Consider the following 22,066-nt stretch of genomic DNA (forward strand, 5'->3'; position numbering starts at 1 on the left):
TCACCCAGCTGCATAGCTGCTAAGGAATGAGTAGAACATGGGTAGCTTCAGGCGCTGCTGGTCCTTACGACACCAAGCTATGACGTTCCCATCACTATTAGCTGTGAACAAGTGATGCCCATCGCAGGAAAAGGTAAGGCTGAAAAACAGGAAAACGATTTATTGTTGTATCAGATTTGGCTATTAAAAAAGGACATTAAAACTGTAATAATGTAGCTGATAGATTAGCTCTCATGAAAGACCTAGTGAGTACATTAACACAGTCACTGGCTGCAAAAATGAATAAGCAGGTATATGCAAACAGACTGATCTACAGCTCTGTCCAGCACTTCAGTGTGCCACACTTAAGTGCTCATTTCCTTGTAGCATCAAAGAAAAGGGTGGGATCAGTAGCAGCACCCTACTGCCCCCGGGCTGCCCCTTGTACTTCTGAAAGGAAGGCTTTTCAGCAACAGAACTCCATGCTCTCTGAACTTGCTTGCTAACAAAGCCAGAAACTAAATCCATCAGATTTCATGGCACAGCCTAGGACTTTTGTTCAGACAGGCATTTCTTAAGCTATAACAGTAATAAAGCCCTTCAGTCATGGCAGGGGTAATGTTAGAGAGCATGAAGGTCAGCATCCATTTTCTGTCTCATTTAAGCAGGAAACTTTAAATTATTCAATAGCTACTAAATCATTATCAACAAGCTTTGTGAAACACGCTTCTTAAAGGAGGTAACAAAGTCAGTAACTGCTATCAAACAATGGTTTTCGTTTCTGAAAAATGGTAATTAGTGGTTCAGGTTTTAAGTTATATTTCAGCAATGGTTAAACCAAATTTTTTCAGGGCAATTTGTTACTATGCAAACATTAAGATAAAATTTTGGCCTAACTTTAAAACCTCTGTGCAGGGTACTGTACCACTGGGGATATCAAAGACTCAGTCCTTTGACTAGGCTCTGAAAACTTTTGGCAATAGAATCATTCTGCTTATATAAATGAAGAGGACTTAGAAATTTAAACAAGTACTCCAAAATGGCAGCTTCCAGGCTCCTCTGAGTTTCCTTTACCACCCCCTTCCCCATTGTTTCCTTACAGCATCAGGAAAAAGCAGTGTTTTCATTTATTTCTGAGGGAAAAAACCACTGTCTATTTGAGTCTGACAAAGTTAGTATTATCTCCTGATTTTTACACAGATTCTGGGGCAAAAATGCTAAACTTAGGAATATGAAGAGTAACTATTGTTCAGTTCTCAAGGGAATCCTGCTAGTTTCTATCTGCCAGCAGCAAAACCTAGTTATTACTGTCAATACAAACACAATACACTTGTGTTCATTTTGCTTTCATTAGTAATTAGAGGGATTGCATTGCTCTTTAGACATAGGTGTTTACCTCCTGTTTTCATGTCAGATCCACAATTCTCAAGGCTAGGGGTTGTTTTTTTTGCCCCCAACCCAAGAGACAAATCCATTTATTATATACTTAAGATCTCTTTACCTTACAATAGGTTTGGCTGACTTTGAAAACGTTATTTCTCGTACTGGCTTCAGGTCCCACGTACTCCACAGTCTGAAAGAAAAAGTCATTTTTTCTTCACATTTAATTTTACAAGTATTTCAGTGATAAACAAAACCCTAATAAGATTGGAAACTGAACAAGAGCTTGTCCACCTTTTTTAAAGCCAAATAGCAACATTTAATAAATCAAAGTTCCAAATGCTTACCTTACAACTCCGTTTTCAAGCCCCCCTGCGATCACATTGACAGACACTCCTTCAGGCTGGTTAGAGAAAGCAACAGAGCAAATACTTTCCCTGCAGTGTACGTGTCCCACAAGATCACCATTAACTGTCCAAAGCCTCAAATCACTACCCCCTCCAACTGCAACAGAACAGAGCATGGCAATATTAAAAAACACCCAACACAATAAAAATCCAACAACAAAACAGCCTAAACTACAGCTAGGTCTATAGAATCTTTAAGTGTTCAGAACTTCTCAGAAGAACACAAGGTTTAAATGACCGAGTTGTGTGCTGCAGTAAACAATTAACTCTTCTCTCCTGTTGGTGACAGACAGTATGCAAACAAACTACCAAGCCACTGCAGTGATTTAGAAGACATCACTTCGTGTCTATGGAACTTTGTACTTACACAAGGACATACGAATTCACTTTTAGTACACAAAAATTGGTCATTAATAGGGAAGCATTAAGAGGGAATTCATACTCTATACTTTAAGCAGCTAGTTCTTGTACCCTGGCTTGCATTTTAAGCAAAAAACTTAAAATTAGCAAGCACAATTATCTGATTATCTGTGATTATTTGATTCTATTAAAGAATTAATAACCCAACTATTGCTTTTTCTTAGAAATGATTGAAACTCACGTCCTTTAACAATTAAAGAATGCAATCTTTTCTAGAAATAAATGGTTTGTAAGCCACAGGAATGGACCTGAAAGACTGTGTCAATTTCAACCCTAAATATTATGTTTCTGAAACTGCTAGAACAACTTCCCCTTTTCCTTTAATACAATAGACTGTGAAATTTTGCCTAATAATTTCTGGAGAAATTTATATGATACTATGTAAAAAAAGAGCGCTTCTATTTGACCAAATGCATGGTCAGATGATTAAAACCCCCTCAGTACCTAACAAAACAGCAAGTCTCAAAATGTCTTTGGTAAGTCAAAACAGACTTCCTGAATGCCAAATATACCTGAATCACAAACTGTTGCAATATCACCAGTTGTTTCGCTAGCTGAAACCGCAGTCACAGGACTCTTGTGTCCTGACAGACTCTGGACATAGCACAGCCTGAAGAAAAGAGAGCAAGCCTCAAGTTCAGACTCAAATATGGAAAAGGTTCTTTGAGGAAAATATTTAAGAGTTACATTAGTTTAAATTCAACATTTTACATAGGGGTATTTTCCATATTCATTCCAGCACCCTTAATGGGAAAAACCAGTAAGGGTTTGACTTCACATTAAGACATACATAGAATAAATGCAGTTAACTTTAAAAGGGTAAAGATACTTAAAAAGTTGGAAGACAGGTATGTAAAAGAAATTGTAACAGGTTATATATATACACACATACCTGTTCAAATCCCATATGATGCAGGTTCCATCTTCACTGACACTTATCATTATACTGTATGGTTTGCACACAAACAAGCTTGTTATTTCTGCTGTGTGACCATACAGGTGGACTTGAGACTCCATTTCTATCTCTGAAGGCTGAAAAACAGCAAAATATGAACTCTCACATTAAAAAAAAACACCAAAAACTTATTTTAAACTTGTCCCTAGGCTCATCCTTTAAGTCTTAGATTTGTGAAAACAAAGCCAATGGGATCCATTTTATGTCATCTGTTTAGCAACATATTAATTAATGACTTATTAATGTGCTAAGCAGCACATATCACTGGAAGCTTTTTGCTTCTACTGCTTTGGCCTAAGCAAACAAACATTTTGATGTAGCCCAATTAATCAAAATGAAGAACTGCTGCACTACTGCCTCAGTTACACACCTTGAGATCATCTGATTTGTTTTTCTGCAAGAATGCTATTGCTACATGACAGTGAAATGACAGCTCTTATTTCAGCATCTAGAAGCAGCACTTGGAAACACAGAAGAAAAACCCATCTCAGCAGTTATCACTCTGTGTACACTAAATTACCAGGAATTCCTCAAGTTGGTGCCAGCTAAGTCCTTCAGTGATACCAAGCAGGAAGACTACCTGTATGGTTAAGTTTAAATATACAAACTGCTAGATAAAATAATTAAAGCAGCAAGTTTAAAGCCAAATGATGCTTCCTATATTCAAGATACATAATTCAAAATGATTCACACTTCCTGAAAAGTGGCTAAGTTGAAAGAGCTGCTTCATCAGAATACTAATGCTTTAAGTCAACTTACTGTACAGAGATTACAGTAATCTTACTAAAAGAAAGGATCATTTTTCTGCTTGTTTCCTCACACGTCAGAGCACACTGTCTGCATTTGTGTGTGACAGTACAGGATGCATACAGCAGATCTACAACACTCTTTAAAAGTAGAAACAGATAAAGATACACATACACTTAATTCAGTTCATAGAACACTTATGCCTTTCCACACTAAAAGGGACAATATCATTTATGCAATCAATACGCTTTTTGACAGCCAGAAGACCTAACGTTTTGTTCTTGTTACTGAGCATATCATCCAAAACACACTTAGGAAAGTCTGCAGTGGTCATTCTCAGAACAAGTGTAGTATCTTACATATGCAGATCATTATTTAACCCTTGCTCAGTTTAGAGAAAAAAAAATTATACCAATCTCCATAACAGCAACAATCAAGACTTCTGATTTTCTGAAAAACAACTGATTTTGATAACCCTTTTACTCTGCTCCTGTCATCTCCTTCAAGTGTTTCCTCTTGATCTGCATTTCAACACCAGAACTAAAAGCAGGATTGAGCATTAGCAGCTCTTCTCTATAGCACTAATAGCACTGGTTTATTGATTCTTCGCTGGGTTACTGTAATGTTGTAGTGAGACAAGCTGAAATTTTAGCACCAGCTGTATTAAGGTCTCATAACTTTTGAAATAATTATTCCATGCCTAAAATGCCATCGTTTTTTACTTCCCACTCGATTTTGGATGACAACTGCTAAAACAGTACCTAGATGTAGAAAAACATGCAGGTGTTTATCCACCTTTAAATAGCAGTTCCTGCCATTGATTATCTGAAATGATCACCTATGGCATTTGAGTAGAGAATTTAAATCATCACTGCCCAGTTTTACTGAGAGATTGAAGTGCTGTCTTTCTGTTTGCAGGACAATTTGTGTAGTCAGCAAGTAAAGGCTGAAGTAATTTGTACAACCAGTAAACCTCAGCTGAGGTTTTCATGAAGGTATAACCTACTGCCCAGATACATCATGTTTTTAAGGCAGTACTTCATTAGTTTTTGACCATCTTAAAGGTTAGGAAAAATAGAGCATCTGAAGTACAACACTGAGCAAGCCTTTGAATTCCCACATCCAATTCACATCCTATCTGTTTTATGCCTATGCATTGAGTTTATGTAAGTGTGAAACAGGACAAAATATTCATGTTTCAACTACAGCATTATAAAGGGCTGTTCACTTTATCACTGAACAGCTGACAAGATGGATACAGAACAGATGGTAGGAAGCACATTTGCATTCCCTGCAGCCCTGACTTGGGTAACCAACTCAACAACAGAAGCTACAGAACCGGTGCAAGGTCAGTCTGCCCAGGGCATGTAAAACTGTCAGTGCTGAGAAATTCAGCAAAGATGGCCTCAAAGACAACATCTGTGCTGATGTACATTAAAAAAATAAATCACTTATTTCTGTGAAATGCAGGGAACTTAAGAATAACCCCACTACTTGAGTTTCTTATTAGCATTGAAGAAGGCAAGTATATTGAATTTCTATTTTAGTACTTAAGAAAACATAACAGGAATCCAAGTCTCAGTACAGGTTATTTACAAGTGAGCAGTTAAGGTGCCTGACTCAAGAACTGGATGACTGAAGCTCCCAGACTTCGAGCTCTACTTAATTTTTTTAAATTCAAAGTGCTGCTGAGCTCACAAAGTCTGAGTGGCAGATCACCAGAAACTGGAAGAAAGCCAAGGAAGAAAATTACTCTATGTTTGTGCTCTTCCCACTCTAAGCGTCTGCTGTTTGCCACTGCTGAAAACAGGAAACTGGGTAGGCACAGCAGATCATACCAAGGTTCCCTCTTTCCCGCACTACTGTAGTTATCCAAGAGCATCATGAGTACAATACTACAAATGCATTTGCCAATCAATACCTACATCTGTAAGGAGCTAGATTTGAGACACCAAGTTAGTTTAATTGTTTCCTATAGAAACACCTGAAATGACCTGTCAAAGTTACCTACTCATCGTTAAAACTATGAAGAATAGAAGTTACTGCTAGAGAAAGCAAGATGGAAGCTCAGAAATAAATTCACTTTCTGGTTCAGACTGAAGAGTTCTATATTCACGTTTTCATGCCATGCTTATTACCACTCTGCATCAGGGCAATTTCTACTGGTATCTCAGTATCTTCCACTGAGGCGTTAAGCAATGCAAGTTACTTTTCCCCCTTCCCTCCTCAAAGCTTTTCCCCTTGGGGGGTATGACAAAGTGAAGAGACTTAGTGGTTAACATACATACACTGAGATTTCATCCTAGTTCTGTAGTACAAGTGCCTTCTGCATTTGAAGTGCTGTTTACTCTGGGGAAAAGCATTCCAGTTTCAGTTAAGGCTTTTGAAAGGCTCTGTCTCCTTCACAGACAAAATACCTCCTTTATATAGGGAGCTTCATTGTGCCAGAGGGCTTCAATTCCAAGCCCTAGCCTGAATACAGCCAGAGCTATTTTTATTATCAGTTACGCAGGCAGATGAGGGCTGACTAAAAGCTAGCAGTGTGCAAACAGCAGCTTAAGAAAAATTCAAACAAACATGCTGAGATGAATCTTTTTATCAAAAATACACACTAAACAAGCATTTGGTCATTTTAGCAATTGTCCAAATACAATATATTCCCCCTTTCCTCACTTTCCTGTTTAAAAAGACTGTAGCAGTGAATTCCAGCTAGATCATCAAATGTAAATTCTGTCCAATGGAACTTACCGTATTGCTAGTGAATCTGTTCATGTATGCTGTGATGACACCAGATTTGCTACCTGTGAACAGCTGACAACTGTCTGGCACCCAAGCACAGCTTGTTACCTTGGAAAGACAAAACACCGAGAACAAGTTAGAAGAGTTTCATTAAGCTGTAGTGTTCAGTCAAATGCATTCTTTATTTGTTGTTCTAAGAAAAGCAACATCAAATAGTTAAGGAAATCCCAGGGTTAAAATAGAGCTGCTCTATATTATATTTGTCATTATTTCAGAAAGAAACTAAAGAGAGACATTCTGCCTGGTCCAGAATTCTCAGCTCAAGAGCAGTGAACTACTGCAGACTTCTAAATCTACAGCCATAATCAAAGTGTTTTCAGTAGAATCTCACCTACCATTGGAGTATAACAGGGATTACTCAGTCTTCCCTAAAAAAATTTTTTACAATCTTTTTCAGAGAAATCCTAAAGTATAGGAATTCTGCTGCTGATACAAGAAAAAAAAATAAATGCCTTGCATTCATTTTTCTTGACCCAGAACCTAAGCTTTCACAAATCCACACCAGTATTCCATAGGAGGGAAAAGCTACAAAAATCAAATGCATTCAAAAGATCTTTTCGTAGTACTGGAACACATTCAGGAGCAAGACACACCAGAGCAATGAGGGACACATCCCAAAGAAGAATCAAACAGATTAAGAACAGTTGTGTTTTGATGTTCATCTCCAAGGAAAATGGAAGCAAGAATACCTACTCCCAAGCCAGACCAGCACTTAAACCCACAGTATTAAATTGAAGACCAAGAAACTGATTTTTTACCTGATGGAATTGAGAACTCTGTATGAAGTTCACTGGAGGTTCACTTTGCTTGCTTTTCAGTCGTAAAATGTTATCAGCATATCCCCAGCTCAGGATGGCTGACCACTGAATATCAGTGCTGTGCATGCTTCTCACACCTGAAGGCAGACACATAATATTGTGTCACATATGCAACTAAAGAGTTGATCACTGATAGTCAACAAAAGTCTCATGTCCATGTTTTACCACAAGCTAGAACATAAAACCCCCCAAGTATCAAAACAAGGTATTTTTTGTTAGGCTACAGCTTCATCTGTAATGTACAACAAACAGTTTTCAGAGACCATGTAAATGCTGTTCTCCAAAGACAGTTTGCAACTTGGACAAAGCTTTCCTGAATAAATGTTGCACCTAGTGGGAGTGGAGAAAAGGGGGAAGAGGCTGACAATACTACCCAGCTAGGAAAGCTATTATTCATAATTTCAAGGAGGATGCTATTTTGTTGATTAAACATGAAGACATTTATTAAAAAAAACCAAACCAACCTTCACTAGTGTATGATTCAATGAAAACAGGAGTATGAGAACCTGTTTGTACATTATCAATAAGAATTGCTCTGGGGAGTTTTATCTGAAAGCAGAAGATCCTTCACCACTGCCTTTTACTGATATCTTTCCCCATTCTCTCCTAAAATGCACTCCTTTAACTCTCCTTTCTGTTGCCACATGTACTTTTCATCTGTTCTTCAGTTCTTCTTGGACTGAAGTTAAATCATCATTCAGTCATTTTAATGAAAAATACCAACTTAATTATGGGATGGAGTTTTGAAAGTTACAAGTAAAATCCACCTTCCAGGAAAGACATCACATGTGGAAGCTGTTACTGGATTTATAAATCAATCTTTGGCAGAAGTCACTAAAGTAAGGAGGTTTGCTGGAGAACAGTAACTGTTTATTGCATGTATTACATGTAAATTCCTACCTTGCTCCTTGCTATATATCATCAGAAGGCAAAACTTGCGGGACAAACCACAGATAGCTTTAGTTGGTAAAGCCTGGAGAGAGCCAAACCTTTCTCCATGTGGTTGGCTAAAGCAGACAACAGGATCTGGAGCACTTGGGGAACCAACGTATTCTCCCCACTTCAAGCCTTTTATCCATGGTAACGGACTCTAAACCAAGCACAAATACGGTTAAAATTAAACAGCGTTAAAAAGAGTTTTCAGAAAAATATTATTTCACTAGTAAGGGAGAATCATTCACATCACATTCCTATGAACAATCACATGGTAAGGACTGCTGAAGTATTCTCAAAATACTGTAAAGACATGTATGAAGCACCATAGTACCATCAGCTAAGCCATTAGCTTTAAGGGAGTTCAGCCATTTCTTTAAGAGCTGAGATAGCAAGCTTGCAGTTCCAGTAGATTAGTGAAAGCCAGACATTTCTTTAGAGGTCAGAATTCAGTTTCTCACTGGACTTTAGGGAAAACAAGTGCTTGAACTGAAGGAAGTTGAGACAATGAAAAAGGTGAGCATGGAAGAAAGCACAGCATGTCACTTTACTAGTTTTGTCTATTTCATCTGCAGTACTGTAAGGGCACTAAGTTGCAAGTTTAGGAAGAAAACTGTAAACATAAAGGTACAATAATTAGAGCCTATGAATGTTAATTAAACCACCATGCAAATGAAAACGACATACTGGATAGATGATTTCTTTAGGGTGTTCTCTGGTTTCTCTGAAAGCAAACTGCACTAGTAATCCCATGGCAGCAGGAAGCTCTCCTTCCATGATAAGCCTGGCTCCAGGTCTGCTAATATGTGCTGTATGGAATAGCTGGCGAGGTGTTTGTCCGTATGTTTTTATCATTGTTTCAAGGGCTCTTCTCTGAACAGGATCCTCAACAGCAGAAACATCCATCCCAAAATAGGTCTAGAGAAGAGAAAAAAAGGGGACGTGCAAGAATAAGCTTGTCCAGTTTGTCTTTGAGAAAGACTTGAACACATGCACACGAATTTAGAGGCTGATTCTCTGGGTACTTGGTTAAGATTTGGAGCAGAAGCCATCCCACAATGGTTGTGCAAACTAAAGAGGCTCCTACAGGACTAATTTCTGAGACAGATGTTTTCTTAGACCTTGACTAATCTGTGCAAAACCAGAAGGGTTGCAAAAAAATAAAAATTGAGTTTGTTTCTGTACCTCTTTAATTAACATATTAAAGCTCTGGTTTGGGTGGGGAAGGAGGAAGAACCTTTGTATTTCAGGACAGTGGAAATTCTTCTCTTTCCCTGTACTTGTTTTCTTCATGTCTCAAAGGTATGCAGCACAGTGTGCAATTAAAGTCACACTTTTTCACTTTGAAAAACAATTAACACACACACACAAACAGCTAATACTTGAAATTTAAGGCAATAACTAAATCAATACTTGAGCACCAATAAAAGGGAAAAAGGTAGGAAAGCATTTGGATGGCTACATGAAAAGAAAAAGCCACCCCTGCCAAACACTACTGAGGTTTTTTTAGCTCTTCTAGCTATAGAAGGAACACTAAACACATGGAACATGTTTAAATGCAACTGAAACCAAGACCGCCTGGCTGAGAAAACCTTGTGATAGTAAGAATCAAAGCTAAATAACACCATCTGAGATATCCATGTTACAGTTAAGTAGTGAAAGTCTGGAAATCTTCTGGAAATGAAGACTTAGATGAAATTAAATTTACTGGAGGGGAAGTGCTCATTAGAGGGACAAAACACAACAGGTATATTAAGGGTAGGACACTGTTAATGGGCTCAGGACAGACTGAGCTATTTTAATTGTATTAAAAACTGCAGCATGAAAAGTGAGATTTATCAGGTACACACAATCACAATACCTGTACACTCCGGTAAACAACTATCCAGAAAGTCTAAACCCCACACCTTGCCTATCTTAAGGCAAGAAGGACGAAGATAATTAAGCCTCACAACAGTCCCTGGGATTTATCAGTTCCACACTGAAATGCTTAAAACCTTTTCTTATTCTTCAGCACTTCACCAGCATCTTGCTTCATGCAGGACACCAGCCAAGCAAGTCAGAACCAGCCTTCCCCATTAAGTTACTGAGTACAATGAACAAACACACTGCTTAGCAAATACTTACTGCAGGATGAAAGACATTAATAGCCTGAACAGAGGCCTTGCCTTTTTGCTTATAACCAAACACCAAGTCAATCCAGTGACAGATTGTCTGGGAAACCTGGTCAGACTCCAAAGCCTGACGATGAATCAAGATGAACAGACGAGGATCGTTACGAGCCCAGGGTGGAAGATTGACATGGTTAACTCTGTCACCATTTTGACGCACTCCAAAATCAAAACCTACAACAGAGACAGTAACTTCAGAAAGGCCTTTCCAGGGTTCTATGCAAACTGATCATTAAGCACAGTGATTGCCAATTAATGAAGCAGCAGCATTAGCAAGTCTGCCCCAAACACATTCAAGCTGCACACACTCATTCAAACTGGAAAATCAGACAAGAGGAACAACTCCTTTGCAGGTCTGACACAATCACAAAAACACTTGCCATTAGTCCTACATAAGAGCTTTTTTAGCATATCTTGCAAATTGTGCCAGATTTCTCCCACACATCTACTACTAAGTATATTCAAAGGATATAAATGTTCTTAGTTTCAACCCATATGCTTAACCGTACAGCTGGCTTGGCTACAGTCTTTATATCCTATTAGCATACCTTCTCTGTTAATTAAAAAGTCGGGAAGGTAGAAAAACTCTGGGATAAGCTCCTTTACATCAGTCATCGATTCATATGAAGAGAGTCGCCAGGTTGTATTGGTAGAGTGAAAAGTCCTGTCCGGGATGTCAAAACTTTGATCTGTGAAGAAATCCAAATTCAATTTGTTACACTGATGCTGGACACAGTAACAGTTGCACACCTGCAACTTCAAGTAATTACTTGCTCTCCATCTGGCTGAGCACTATCTCAGTTAATGCATTACACATGTACTGCAAGTCAAGTACAGGTCTACATACACTAAAGGATAAATACAAGACATGCAGTTTTATAGTCCATCTTGATAATTTCAGAATGGGTCTACTGTGAAAGCAAACCACATTATGCTTTACTGAATTCTGCTATTATTCAGAATTGATAAAATATGATCTGTTTAGCAACACACAGCACTCCTGAGTCACTGGGACAATGCCCATGTGTGAAAGTTAACTATGAGCAAAAGTAGCCTTACCTTGATAGGCTAAAAACATTTTAGTAAAAGGTGGCAGCCTAACTAGGAAATGAAGCACAGTTCCACTGTTGGAATAATGAGATCCATAGTGATACGGTTGTACAGGGGGCATTGGATCATCCTCTCGTGCTCCTTTACGGTACTCCTCTTCCAAATACTATAAAAGTAGTAGCAAAAAAAGTTAAATCACAAACCTCCTACGTAGGCTGCATTCCAATAACAAACATAAGAGCTTGCCTAAACTGTTTAGGAATAAAACTTAACTTTTAGAAGAACATACAATTCAAAGTGATTTGGAATCAAATCCATTTTAAGTGTCTGAAGACACATGACAACTTCTACAATCCAGTTAGATTGGCTGAAGGCTTTTAGACCTAAGTGACCTTTTTTCTGTTATTCATTACTTATGCCCTCCCTCACCCCCACCCCTTTGTTCTCTAGCACAGCAGAGTCATTGTACAGGCTTTTCAATAATAAAAGGAAAAAAGTAATATTTGCAAATGCACTAGACCATGGTGATACAGACATAGGTTTGAAAGGCCAGCTGCAGACGCTTTCATTCCCCAGCATATTCTGATTTCCTGTAGCCTTTAGACATTCTAAAGAGGAAAAATCAAAGACCACTGCAATCATAGTAGGGAACGTTAAAATAACAGAGTACTTATGGCTATTCTTTCTGTTTGATAACATCTTCAGTGGGACTTGCCTATCTTTGTGATCTTTAAGGATCTTTAAATACCTGTGTGTTCATATGTAAGATGATACCAATTTAGTGTCCTCAGCAGTATCACTTGGAAAGAGTAAATTAATTTAAGATTTCAGGTACAGGAACAGATAAACACAGGTTAGGTTCCAAGCACGTTACAACACAACTCCCAGGAGACCTAGCATACTAGTAGTAAGAATTCTGTAAATATAAAATACCAGATCTATGGTTTATTTCCCCCCAATCAATATATGCTAAAAATTAAAGCAGAAGAAAGGCAAAAAGCAAAAGTTATTGAAATTACCTTGTAAGTATCCACATAGCGATCCTCTTTTTCTTTAGACTGCACAGCAATTGGTTTGACCAGATTTCTGTAACAGAAATAGTACTGATATCTTGTCATTTTTATAAAGAGGTTGATTCATATGATTTAATAATGCATTATTAATGACTTTGATTCATGAAAAAGACAAGAACAATTTAATAGCACTTCTCAGGAGAATTAAAACACCAAAGAGTGCAGTTTTAGTTAATGCTAAAGGCAAACCGATCCACAGGCTACCCCATAGCACAGTAACAGGCAAGCAAAAGCAGAGTGCCTCTATCAAATCAGAGGCATCATATAAAGGTTAAGACTTTGTGCGCACAAACTTTAAATTGGCTTAACAGAAATTTATTAGGGTGGGACAATTCACTTGGCTCTATTGACAGTGAAGACAATCTGATACTGTAACTAGCCAGATAATTTAGATTATTATTATTATTTTCTATTTAATTTTTGCTATTTGGCCTGGAAGTCTTTAAGCAGATGTTTTCCAACAGCTTTTATTTAAAGCTGTGGACTATTCACATCATATTAAGACAGTACATCTATGTCCAACAGCATCCTTGGGATATACACGGTCAGTATCAGGCATTTTATTTAAATATCCATGGTGAAACAGCCACTTATTGTAAAATGCCCAAGTTATTATTATGGATGAGGCTTGTCCCTGAATAGTTCCATTCATGTATGTGTGCAGTTTAGTACAGAGAAGTTAGAAAGCTGTACTGGATGATCAGCTCAAGTATTTGGAAGTAACCAGTTGCAAACATTTCATATTACCTATATACCGATGGATCATTTAGGTCCAGCGTTTCACTGGTGTAGTCAGAAAGGATAAAAGGAAATACTGGGTATTGCATGAGGTCATTGAAGGAACGGCCCGCATGTTTGTTCAGATGAGTCAGATATTCAAAGTTAGTAATCTGTCCTGTGCACCACAGGTGGGTCAGAGCAGTAATGTTTCCATACTCCAAAAGGTTAGGCAAATTGTTAGTTAAGATGTTGTGGTACACATCATCACGGACCTAGGAGAAAATAGTATAGATTTAATCATACAATTAAAGCTTCACCACCACTAAGGCTTAGTAAGTTTCTCTTATTTTATAAATTTGCAGACATCTGATGTAATGGTAATGTATTTAGTTTAAGATTCTTTCACACCTTAATACATCAGAGATGTGTTTTACAACATGATTGTGTCTGTCTAGATGTCTAGCTAAGCAAAATTCTCAAAGGTATTAGGCAGAATTTAATTAGTCCATGCAACAGGTCTCCCTGAAAACTAATGCATGAAGATACCTATTATCAAGACACAGCAAAACACTTATGGTGTATTATCATGCTTTAGTGCCACATTACCTTTGTATTATCAAAAGCCAAGAGTAAAGTTCTGCCATTTGTTAGAAATATTTCCACAGCATTGTCTCTTAACTGCCACCAGCGCTTATGAACTTCCTTTATTTCCTCATAGGTCCAAGAAAATGATGCTGGTTCAGTTTCTCCATGAAAACTCTGAAGAATTTGCAAGTGAAAAAATTATTACTAATACATTTTAAACAAGAAACCCTTCAATGCAGTTGGTTTATACCCATATATCATATTGTAAGGTAAACTAATTTTGATGTGATGATTTAACACATTGCAGTGATTCTTTCATATGCTTCCCTGTCCTTCGCTCTCCTCAAGGCATGAAGAGAACACTCGGTGTTCCTCAGCTGCTCCAGTTCCCTATCCAACTCCAGCACACACTGCCATGTTTTCACCAGCTCCTAAGTCAAAGCACCAAGACAGTCAACTAGAGCAAGCAAAGCTTTGCCATGAACCCCAATTCTGATAATTCTAGGAAGGTCAAAGCAGCAAACCAAGCTATGACATCTTATACCACAGGACCTGTGTTGTTAGTGGTTGCAAGGAAGAGCTCCCTGAAAATGGTTTAAAACTTTAAGCAGTATAATCCCTATCTTGATTATTTTTAAAATTATTTCCTGGATAAGATAGTACATCAAAGCCTTTGCATATCACAAGGTCGGTTCCAGTTTCCTCCATGAAACAGTCCTCTCTTGGATAGGACACAGGGGAGCAGGTATATCCCATATAATGAAAAATTCAAGAATCAGATGCTGTGGCATACAGCAAAGTTCATACACCTCTGAGTTCCTGTACTTCCTAGTGCTGCACCTTCCAGTAAGGCCAGTTCTCAGGTGCAGGCCAAAGTAAGCTCTGCACATTTATGCTGATGAGCTCAGAGCAATGAACAGCAAGGTGCAAAACCCTCCCCTCACCACCACCCTTCTCACTCCCTCCCAGCCCCAGACCAACATATTTCCTGTTTTCTATCACCATCAATTCCACAGCCGGGGCAACAGAAGCAACACTGAACCCAAACTAATCAGTTTGTCTGGCCTTGTGCAGAGACCTCTACCTCTAGAACCTCAGCAACCTCAGTGGCAGGAGATAAAAGCTACTCATGGTCCTAGTTTGGAAAAATTAGAGATGGACAATATGATCTAATACTTACTGAATTTTCAATTGTGTCAGAAGCATTGTCTTCAACAAAATACATGCCACATTTTCCTGCAGGGAAAAAAAAAAAAGTTGCTGAAAGGTACATGATATTACTATTTGTACAATGCCCCTTGGTGTTATATAAACAGTCTCCAGGAGTTAAGAATAGTAAGACCAGTACCTGGGCAAGCCAGTACTTAACAGAAGTAGAATTTATCATTCCACATCTTTTAACAAGTGACCTGAAGCTTTAAAGTTTACCCACAGTGCAAACAGCACTCAGGTAGACAGCAGGTAGAAAGGCAAAACTGATCTATAAAGTAATCCATAAGAAGCCAGCAACAGCTCAATTACTTAACAAAGAATCCAAGTTTACATATACAGCAGATTCTTGTATAAAGGAGAGAGTTACAGGGACTGAAGAATTCTACTTACCTAGCAACAGTTCACCAGCAGTCTCTCTAGAAGGTGCTACGCTTATACATCTTCGATTAACTCTGAAATAGTTCAAAGCATATTATTGCTTTGGGATTTCTGTGCCTTTTGGCACGTACCTAAAACTAACAGCCTCAAAGGCTACAGTTGAAGACAAGCTTTTCAGCACCATTAACAGTTCAGATCCGAAAGGCAGCAAGCAAATAGAACATTAATGCATTTGTATTTATTTCCTGTTGTGTTCTTCACAGTTTATGCAGTACTACTGCCTGTAGTAGGTGGCAAATTGACACAAATGCAGAGTAGAGTAACACAGTGGTAAAAGTAGAGGATGAAAACACAATTTGCTTTTGAACACTGTTAGAAATATCCACCCATCTAGCAGCACTGCCTTAGGTATCTAAGTGGCAAATAAGTTAAAAAATCCCATCAGGTTATCCCACAGAAGTCTCATCCTTCATTCCCATATCACACCAGATTGTATTTACTTTTACTGATGACTGAAGTACAGGACAAAACATGCATGTTGGTAGCTCTGATCTTTTGCTTATGAGTACAGAAAAACATTCTGCCATTTTCCGACATTTGTCTCTATCACATGATATTTATTTTTAATTTTTATTTAGACAAAAAAGTGAGAACTATTTCACTGGAATGGGAGAAGGTGGGAAAGGGAAACCCTACCTTATATGTTCACTTGCAGCTTTGTCCTTTACAGTAGAAGAGTGAGAAGAATGTGTTTTGTCTTCAAATAGATAAGATAACGGGGGTTTTATCACACCTATAAAAAGGCCACAAATAATAAGGCACTAGTAGTCAGTGCTATTCAGATATAATCTTAGATGACGTTAGAATTACCTTCCTGTTTCTGCCTGTCTGGGAGAAGGTACTTGTTTGGAATAGTTAGGTAGCACCTCTGCAGGCGGCGTCTCTCTCTGTTTGGGCCCTCTGTTGGATCCAATTGCCAAGAAGTTGGGTAATAGACTGGGTCATACCAGAGAGCCCTAAAAAAACCAACACGTTAGGCAGCAGAAGCAGTATGTATGCTTATTCATGCTGGTTTTCATTACATAGTAGAAAGGCAGCAGTTCCACAGTAGTACACTGGGCAATTATTTCTGAAAAAGTATCAAAAGACTGAATTCTGTAGCTTATTTTCATAAGCTACCCTACAGACTGACTGCTTATGAGCTACTACTGTAAGACTGCTCTTGAAGTTACTAATTCTGATGAAAACAACAATCAATGCATCCAATACTTTATTTTGAAACCTCAGCTGCTGCAAACATGACACAATACTAGTTCTGCAGTGGTAAAAATACCGTTGTGAGGTTTCTTGTCAAGACCAAAAATCTTTTGTCCTATGCAGATTAGTGAACACAGTATCTGGATGCGAATGCCATTACCCAAAAACATTATGTTACTCCATCAACGTAGTGCAAGACACAAAAATTTTGACATTCTTTATTCTATTAGGCACAGCAAAACGTATCTGACAAGAACCCTGCTTAAATGGCACAGAAATGGCTACTCTGCTTTTCATCCTAAAAAGCCAGGAAAATTACGCAACCATTTCGCAGGGCTTCAACCATCAGATCGTTGGCAAAAGCCAGTAATTCCAGTTTTAACACCATCTACATTTCATGTGCCTTTCAGCAGAATGAGAAGCGCATGTCAGGCGTTGAGTGTGTGTCTTGCTTTTTTCACTGAGATGAGAGAACAACTTACCGATCGTGGGTAAGCTGCTGAACAAGTTCCTGCCAATGTCTGCTGGCACTCAGCTCTGCCTTATACATCCCCCTGATGTGTTGGATTACTTTCTTCCTTTCCATTCCTTGTGACAGAGACACAGCTTGCGTGATGTCTCCAGCTATTTTAGAAATGTCTTTAGATTTCGTATCCAGACGTTGAAAGAGACTGAAGAAAGAGACTTGTGTTGTAAAATGTCAAATAAACACACTGAAAAGGGAAGGCAAGACACCAAAATTCCTTCCAAAAAATAATCCGTTTGTCAGTAGATATCCATAGTTTCTATTACAGTAGATGCATAGTAACTTCACCTACACAGTCTTCATGAGAATAACTGCCTTCTGATTCTAAGCCTTCAAAAAAGCTGTTACTTGTGGCCAAAGTCAGAAGATTAGCAGTTATGTATTAACATGCTTTACTGATATATGCATACCCATTACAATGAAAATCTGAAGTAATAACAGAAATTTACTGCTCCTCAAATCTCTTAAGTTACTCAGTAGAGTTATCACTTATGGGACAGACTTGACTCTGACCTTTACAGCCACCAGTTACTTACGTTAAAGCATGTCATGTGTTTGATTGATATGGTAAAGCCTGAAAAATAAATTAATAGAAAGACCCTCCTAATCTGCCACCAGCTACCAAAATTTACATTACTCCAAGTAGCAGCAGCCTACATGCTCACAAGAGTATTCAAATACTACACTTAGCATATGACATTTTATTAATTGAAAATCAAGGTTAGCTGCAGAGGCATTTGCCTTGCATCTAACTGTACAGACCACAGCAACAGCAGAGGTGGGTGACTCAAGAGATACAATACCTGTAAAATTAAGGGTGAAATGCCAAACATGCAAACCAATGATTTAGCTTGCTGAAGTTCACACAAAGTCATTTATTATACACCCTATCAAAATGCATACCCCTACAATCAAGCTGGTTTTATAATGGTAAAATTCAACATTGAAAGCTAGCAGCACTATTAATTTGAGTATCTATAATAATCATATAGGCAACTTTGCAATGCAGTGAGCTGAACAGAGAACATTCTTACAGAGTTCTTGCAGGCCCTTACTTTTGACGATTATTAGCCATTGTCTTCTCCCAAGCAGCTTTGTTTACACCTTCTTCCATCTCATATTTCTTCTGATCCTGAAGGGAATTTTTATACATTACTACTATTTTACAGATAGATGAAATAAGGAAGAGGCTGAAGGATATGCCAATTTAAAAAACAGAAAACTGACAAAACTGTTCAACTAGTATCTTTAGAGCATGCAAAGCCATCAAGACTTCCATTACTGCAGTTTTATTACATTTAGATTTATGGGGGTTTTGCAAGGAACCAGACAAATTATTTCCCCCCCCACCCCCAACCATGAGATACACTAGCAGCTTATAATGAACTCTCACCTTTCCCTGGGATAAGTAATATGCTCAATCAAGAAGCATTAACATGTCAGTTAACTGCATATGTGACAAATATTCAGGACCCAAAGAGAATCCCCAAAAGCACAAGCCATGCACCAAGCAAACAAAACCACTACTTGCAGTAAAACTCTGACCCTGTATAACAATTCTCAACTATACCCAGTTTTTGAAATCAAGTTTTTATTCACAAACCTCTTTCAAAGCTTTTATTAGATCTGGTTTTGGTCGTGGGCTCAGGGGAATGCACTTATAGCCACAAGATTTTAATGTATTCACAAAGTCTCCTGCTGTTTTTTGTTCCTCTTTGGTCATTTCATCACTGTGATTGTGCATTAACTCATATAAATAGAGCATTAATTTAGGTCCATGCTAGAAGATGAAAAGAAGGGGGAGAAGCATGGTCATTCTCATTTCCAGAAGACAACACTGTGAAGTTTTTTCCTTCTAACTTTATTCCCTTTTCTAGTCAGGCTGGACGGACTTCTCCCACTAGTTTTTCTGTGATTTAAAGAAAAAGGCTGCTTTAATGTCTGAAGACAAAACCTTTTATAAAACTAGAAAGTACAGCATGTTGTGACTTTTCAAATGGCTTACAGGGAAGCAAAGTCTCTTTATCAAGTGCTCAGCTCCTGCAGCCTTGCTTATACTTCACAAAACGTGCGCCAGAGACTCCTCATTTTGCCTGCCAAGAATGCTACGCCTTGTCTGGTTACTCAAATCAGTGGTCAGATAATGAAGTTAAGCAGACCTAGGTCATAAATGCATTCAACTTGACACTCCTCAAAAAAACCCCACTGTTAATATATCAGCTCTTTTCTTACTGCTAAAAGTGTTAACTGGAGTGATGTACATGTGATCAGAAGGTGCCATAGGTTCATATAATAACTACTTTACTTAGTATGCAATAACTCAAACTGTGACATCTCTTAAATAATTTATTTTGTTCTTGCAGTTTCTTAAGATCTCAAACAGCAACATTCTTACCTAGTTTCTAATCATGGCTCTAAGAAATGCTTTCTCTCAAGCTTGCACAGAATGCAATGAAAAAAAGCTTTTTCCTGAAAAAGCCAGAAAAGCAGGGAGAAACTGTTCCTTTATTTCAGTCAAGAATATAGAATATACCATCCCACTTTAAGAATTATGAAAGCTAAATAAACAAAGACAGGATATTGCTTTGCTTCAGGACTGACTGCCTCTTAAATCTAGTGGCAATTGGTTCTTAAAACTTTCAGGAAGCCTGCAGTTAGGAGTTTGAAGGCAAGGGTTATTCCTTCATTAATCTGCTCTTTCAGGGTACCTTAACTTCTAGCATAGACACTAAAACTCTTCATGTTAAAACTAGTACTACCTTTTGTTTCTACACTACACAGGAAACGTGACGTTTGATGTGCTACAGAGTCAACCATACCCAGACATAATCCTACCTTGCCTCTTAAAGCCATCTGCACCCGGGACAACGCAGCCATTTCAGAGGTATGCACTGGGATTTTGTATGATGACATCACTTTACAAACACCTCTAGCCACACACAGTTGTAAATAATTGTAACATTTAAAGAAAACCCTGTTAATATAGGCTGTACAAACTTCTCTCAAGCACTCTTGAGCTTACTTGCAAACTTGGACTCAGACAGTCCCGCATAATCTCTTGATGGTTTACTTCATGTACCATCTCCAAAGCCTGCTTTCTCTCTTGCAATGGCCTTGTAGGAGACAAGTTGTGCACGAGAAGCCTCCCAAGTTGTGTACGGAATGTGTCCTTACATGACAACAGGATTCTCTTCCACTGCTGCTTTGGCGTGTTCATTCTGCTGGTGCTCTAAGTACAAGAGACAGTTTAATATTACAGGCTTCCTTTTACCAAGTGCAAACCAAACACAGTTCATACGATCAAAATGCAACACAGATTGCTCTACAAAATAAAATGCTTTACTATTACTACAAGTTTAAAGGGGTTCAACTAAAAAGGGGTTAATTCTAATAAAAAAAAAAAACATTTTTTCCCCCCTCAACCTGCCAATATTAAGAACACAGCTAAAGTAGATATTCAGGTCAAGGTACTACACAACAATCCAAAAATGAAAATCGTTATGTAGTGGGTTTAAAAAAAGTTAAAGGGTTTTTTATTTGCTTATTTTTATGAACACCCCTTCTACAATAATTACTAGTTTCTGGGTGGATTACCTCAAAAGACTAGAAACCAGGTTCTTGTGCTCATGAGAAGAAACCTGCCATCTTTGAAGAGTACTACAAGTATGATGCAAAGGTAACACACTAACAAAACTAAATTTCCAGAGCTAGAAAGAAAATTAGGTTGAGCTACTTTTTATAAAAGTGACTGTAGAGAAATAGAGGCAAGAGGCAGTAAGTTCAGTTTTCCAGTAAAACCATTTCAAATTACCCAAGCAAAACCTGATCTCCTCAAAAGCTTGAAAAGCTAACACCTGTATACTAGAAAACTCTCAACCCTTTGGCAACAACAACAACAACAACAACAACAAAGAGAGCTGTCATCCATGTCAGTCCCAACCATGTCCCCCAGTTACATCACTGACTTTAAATATATTGCAGGCAAATTGCTCTCCTATGATCTGTGGTTTCACAGGCACCAAAAAACCTCAAGGTTCAGGAGTCAAAAGAAAAATTATGGACACAATTCAGAAACGAATTTTATCTTTGTGTGCTTGTTAAGAAGTAGAACATCGCTAAATGTTAAGGTAAAAAAACCCCACACATTTATTTTACATCTGCAGAATAGCTGAGAAGCTGAAGATAAGGCAGTAAGAAAAGCATTTATGGACAGAAGACATCATGCATGAGAAGTTCCTAATAAAGGAGCCTTATGAAACATTAATGGGGACAACATGTAATTACTTACAATAGATACTTTGATTCCTTCCACCAACATTTTGAACATTTCTTTAAGAAATGGATTTGTTCTGGTAGGCAGTTCTTGCTGGCTTTCCTCTTCAGGAACTTCCAGCTGGGATGCTGAAAGCCTGCTCTGACTTGTGGTTTCTGTTATTCCCAGTACATCAAGGCACTCCTCAGTGGATGCTTAAATTTAAAAGGGGCACATACTGATCAGTAACATCTCAGGCAAGACAATCCTATTGTCCTTCAGTTGTCATTCAATCAAATATTGCTCTTACTACTATACTTAACATACTTTAAGTATAAAAAAGAATTTCTTATTTCAATTCCCTTATGAACCAATTTGTTCAGCATTTACAGTTAGTCACAGAA

General features: G+C 38.1%; 1 protein-coding gene across 1 annotated transcript in view; it reads right to left on the minus strand.

Annotated features, from left to right (window-relative positions):
* The window catches only part of LYST (lysosomal trafficking regulator), a gene marked incomplete at its 3' end in the record, with an annotated part of 61,364 nt that continues 39,298 nt past the window's right edge, over positions 1-22,066 (minus strand). Inside the window, exons 29-52 of the mRNA XM_084261786.1 lie at positions 21,699-21,877; positions 20,433-20,639; positions 19,014-19,190; positions 18,466-18,542; positions 17,367-17,555; positions 16,498-16,643; positions 16,324-16,420; positions 15,640-15,701; positions 15,218-15,273; positions 14,059-14,211; positions 13,480-13,724; positions 12,679-12,745; positions 11,669-11,825; positions 11,158-11,298; positions 10,566-10,783; positions 9,126-9,356; positions 8,406-8,595; positions 7,446-7,582; positions 6,637-6,735; positions 3,079-3,218; positions 2,699-2,796; positions 1,707-1,863; positions 1,481-1,552; positions 1-139 (exon numbers count right to left, since the gene is read on the minus strand). Of these exons, the coding sequence (XP_084117912.1) occupies positions 1-139; positions 1,481-1,552; positions 1,707-1,863; positions 2,699-2,796; positions 3,079-3,218; positions 6,637-6,735; positions 7,446-7,582; positions 8,406-8,595; positions 9,126-9,356; positions 10,566-10,783; positions 11,158-11,298; positions 11,669-11,825; positions 12,679-12,745; positions 13,480-13,724; positions 14,059-14,211; positions 15,218-15,273; positions 15,640-15,701; positions 16,324-16,420; positions 16,498-16,643; positions 17,367-17,555; positions 18,466-18,542; positions 19,014-19,190; positions 20,433-20,639; positions 21,699-21,877 (3,434 nt within the window). The remainder of the gene's footprint in view (positions 140-1,480; positions 1,553-1,706; positions 1,864-2,698; positions 2,797-3,078; positions 3,219-6,636; positions 6,736-7,445; positions 7,583-8,405; positions 8,596-9,125; positions 9,357-10,565; positions 10,784-11,157; positions 11,299-11,668; positions 11,826-12,678; positions 12,746-13,479; positions 13,725-14,058; positions 14,212-15,217; positions 15,274-15,639; positions 15,702-16,323; positions 16,421-16,497; positions 16,644-17,366; positions 17,556-18,465; positions 18,543-19,013; positions 19,191-20,432; positions 20,640-21,698; positions 21,878-22,066) is intronic.

This window comes from Gallinula chloropus (genome assembly GCF_964237585.1).
Source record: "Gallinula chloropus genome assembly, chromosome: 3".
Classification (NCBI taxonomy): Eukaryota; Metazoa; Chordata; class Aves; order Gruiformes; family Rallidae; genus Gallinula; species Gallinula chloropus.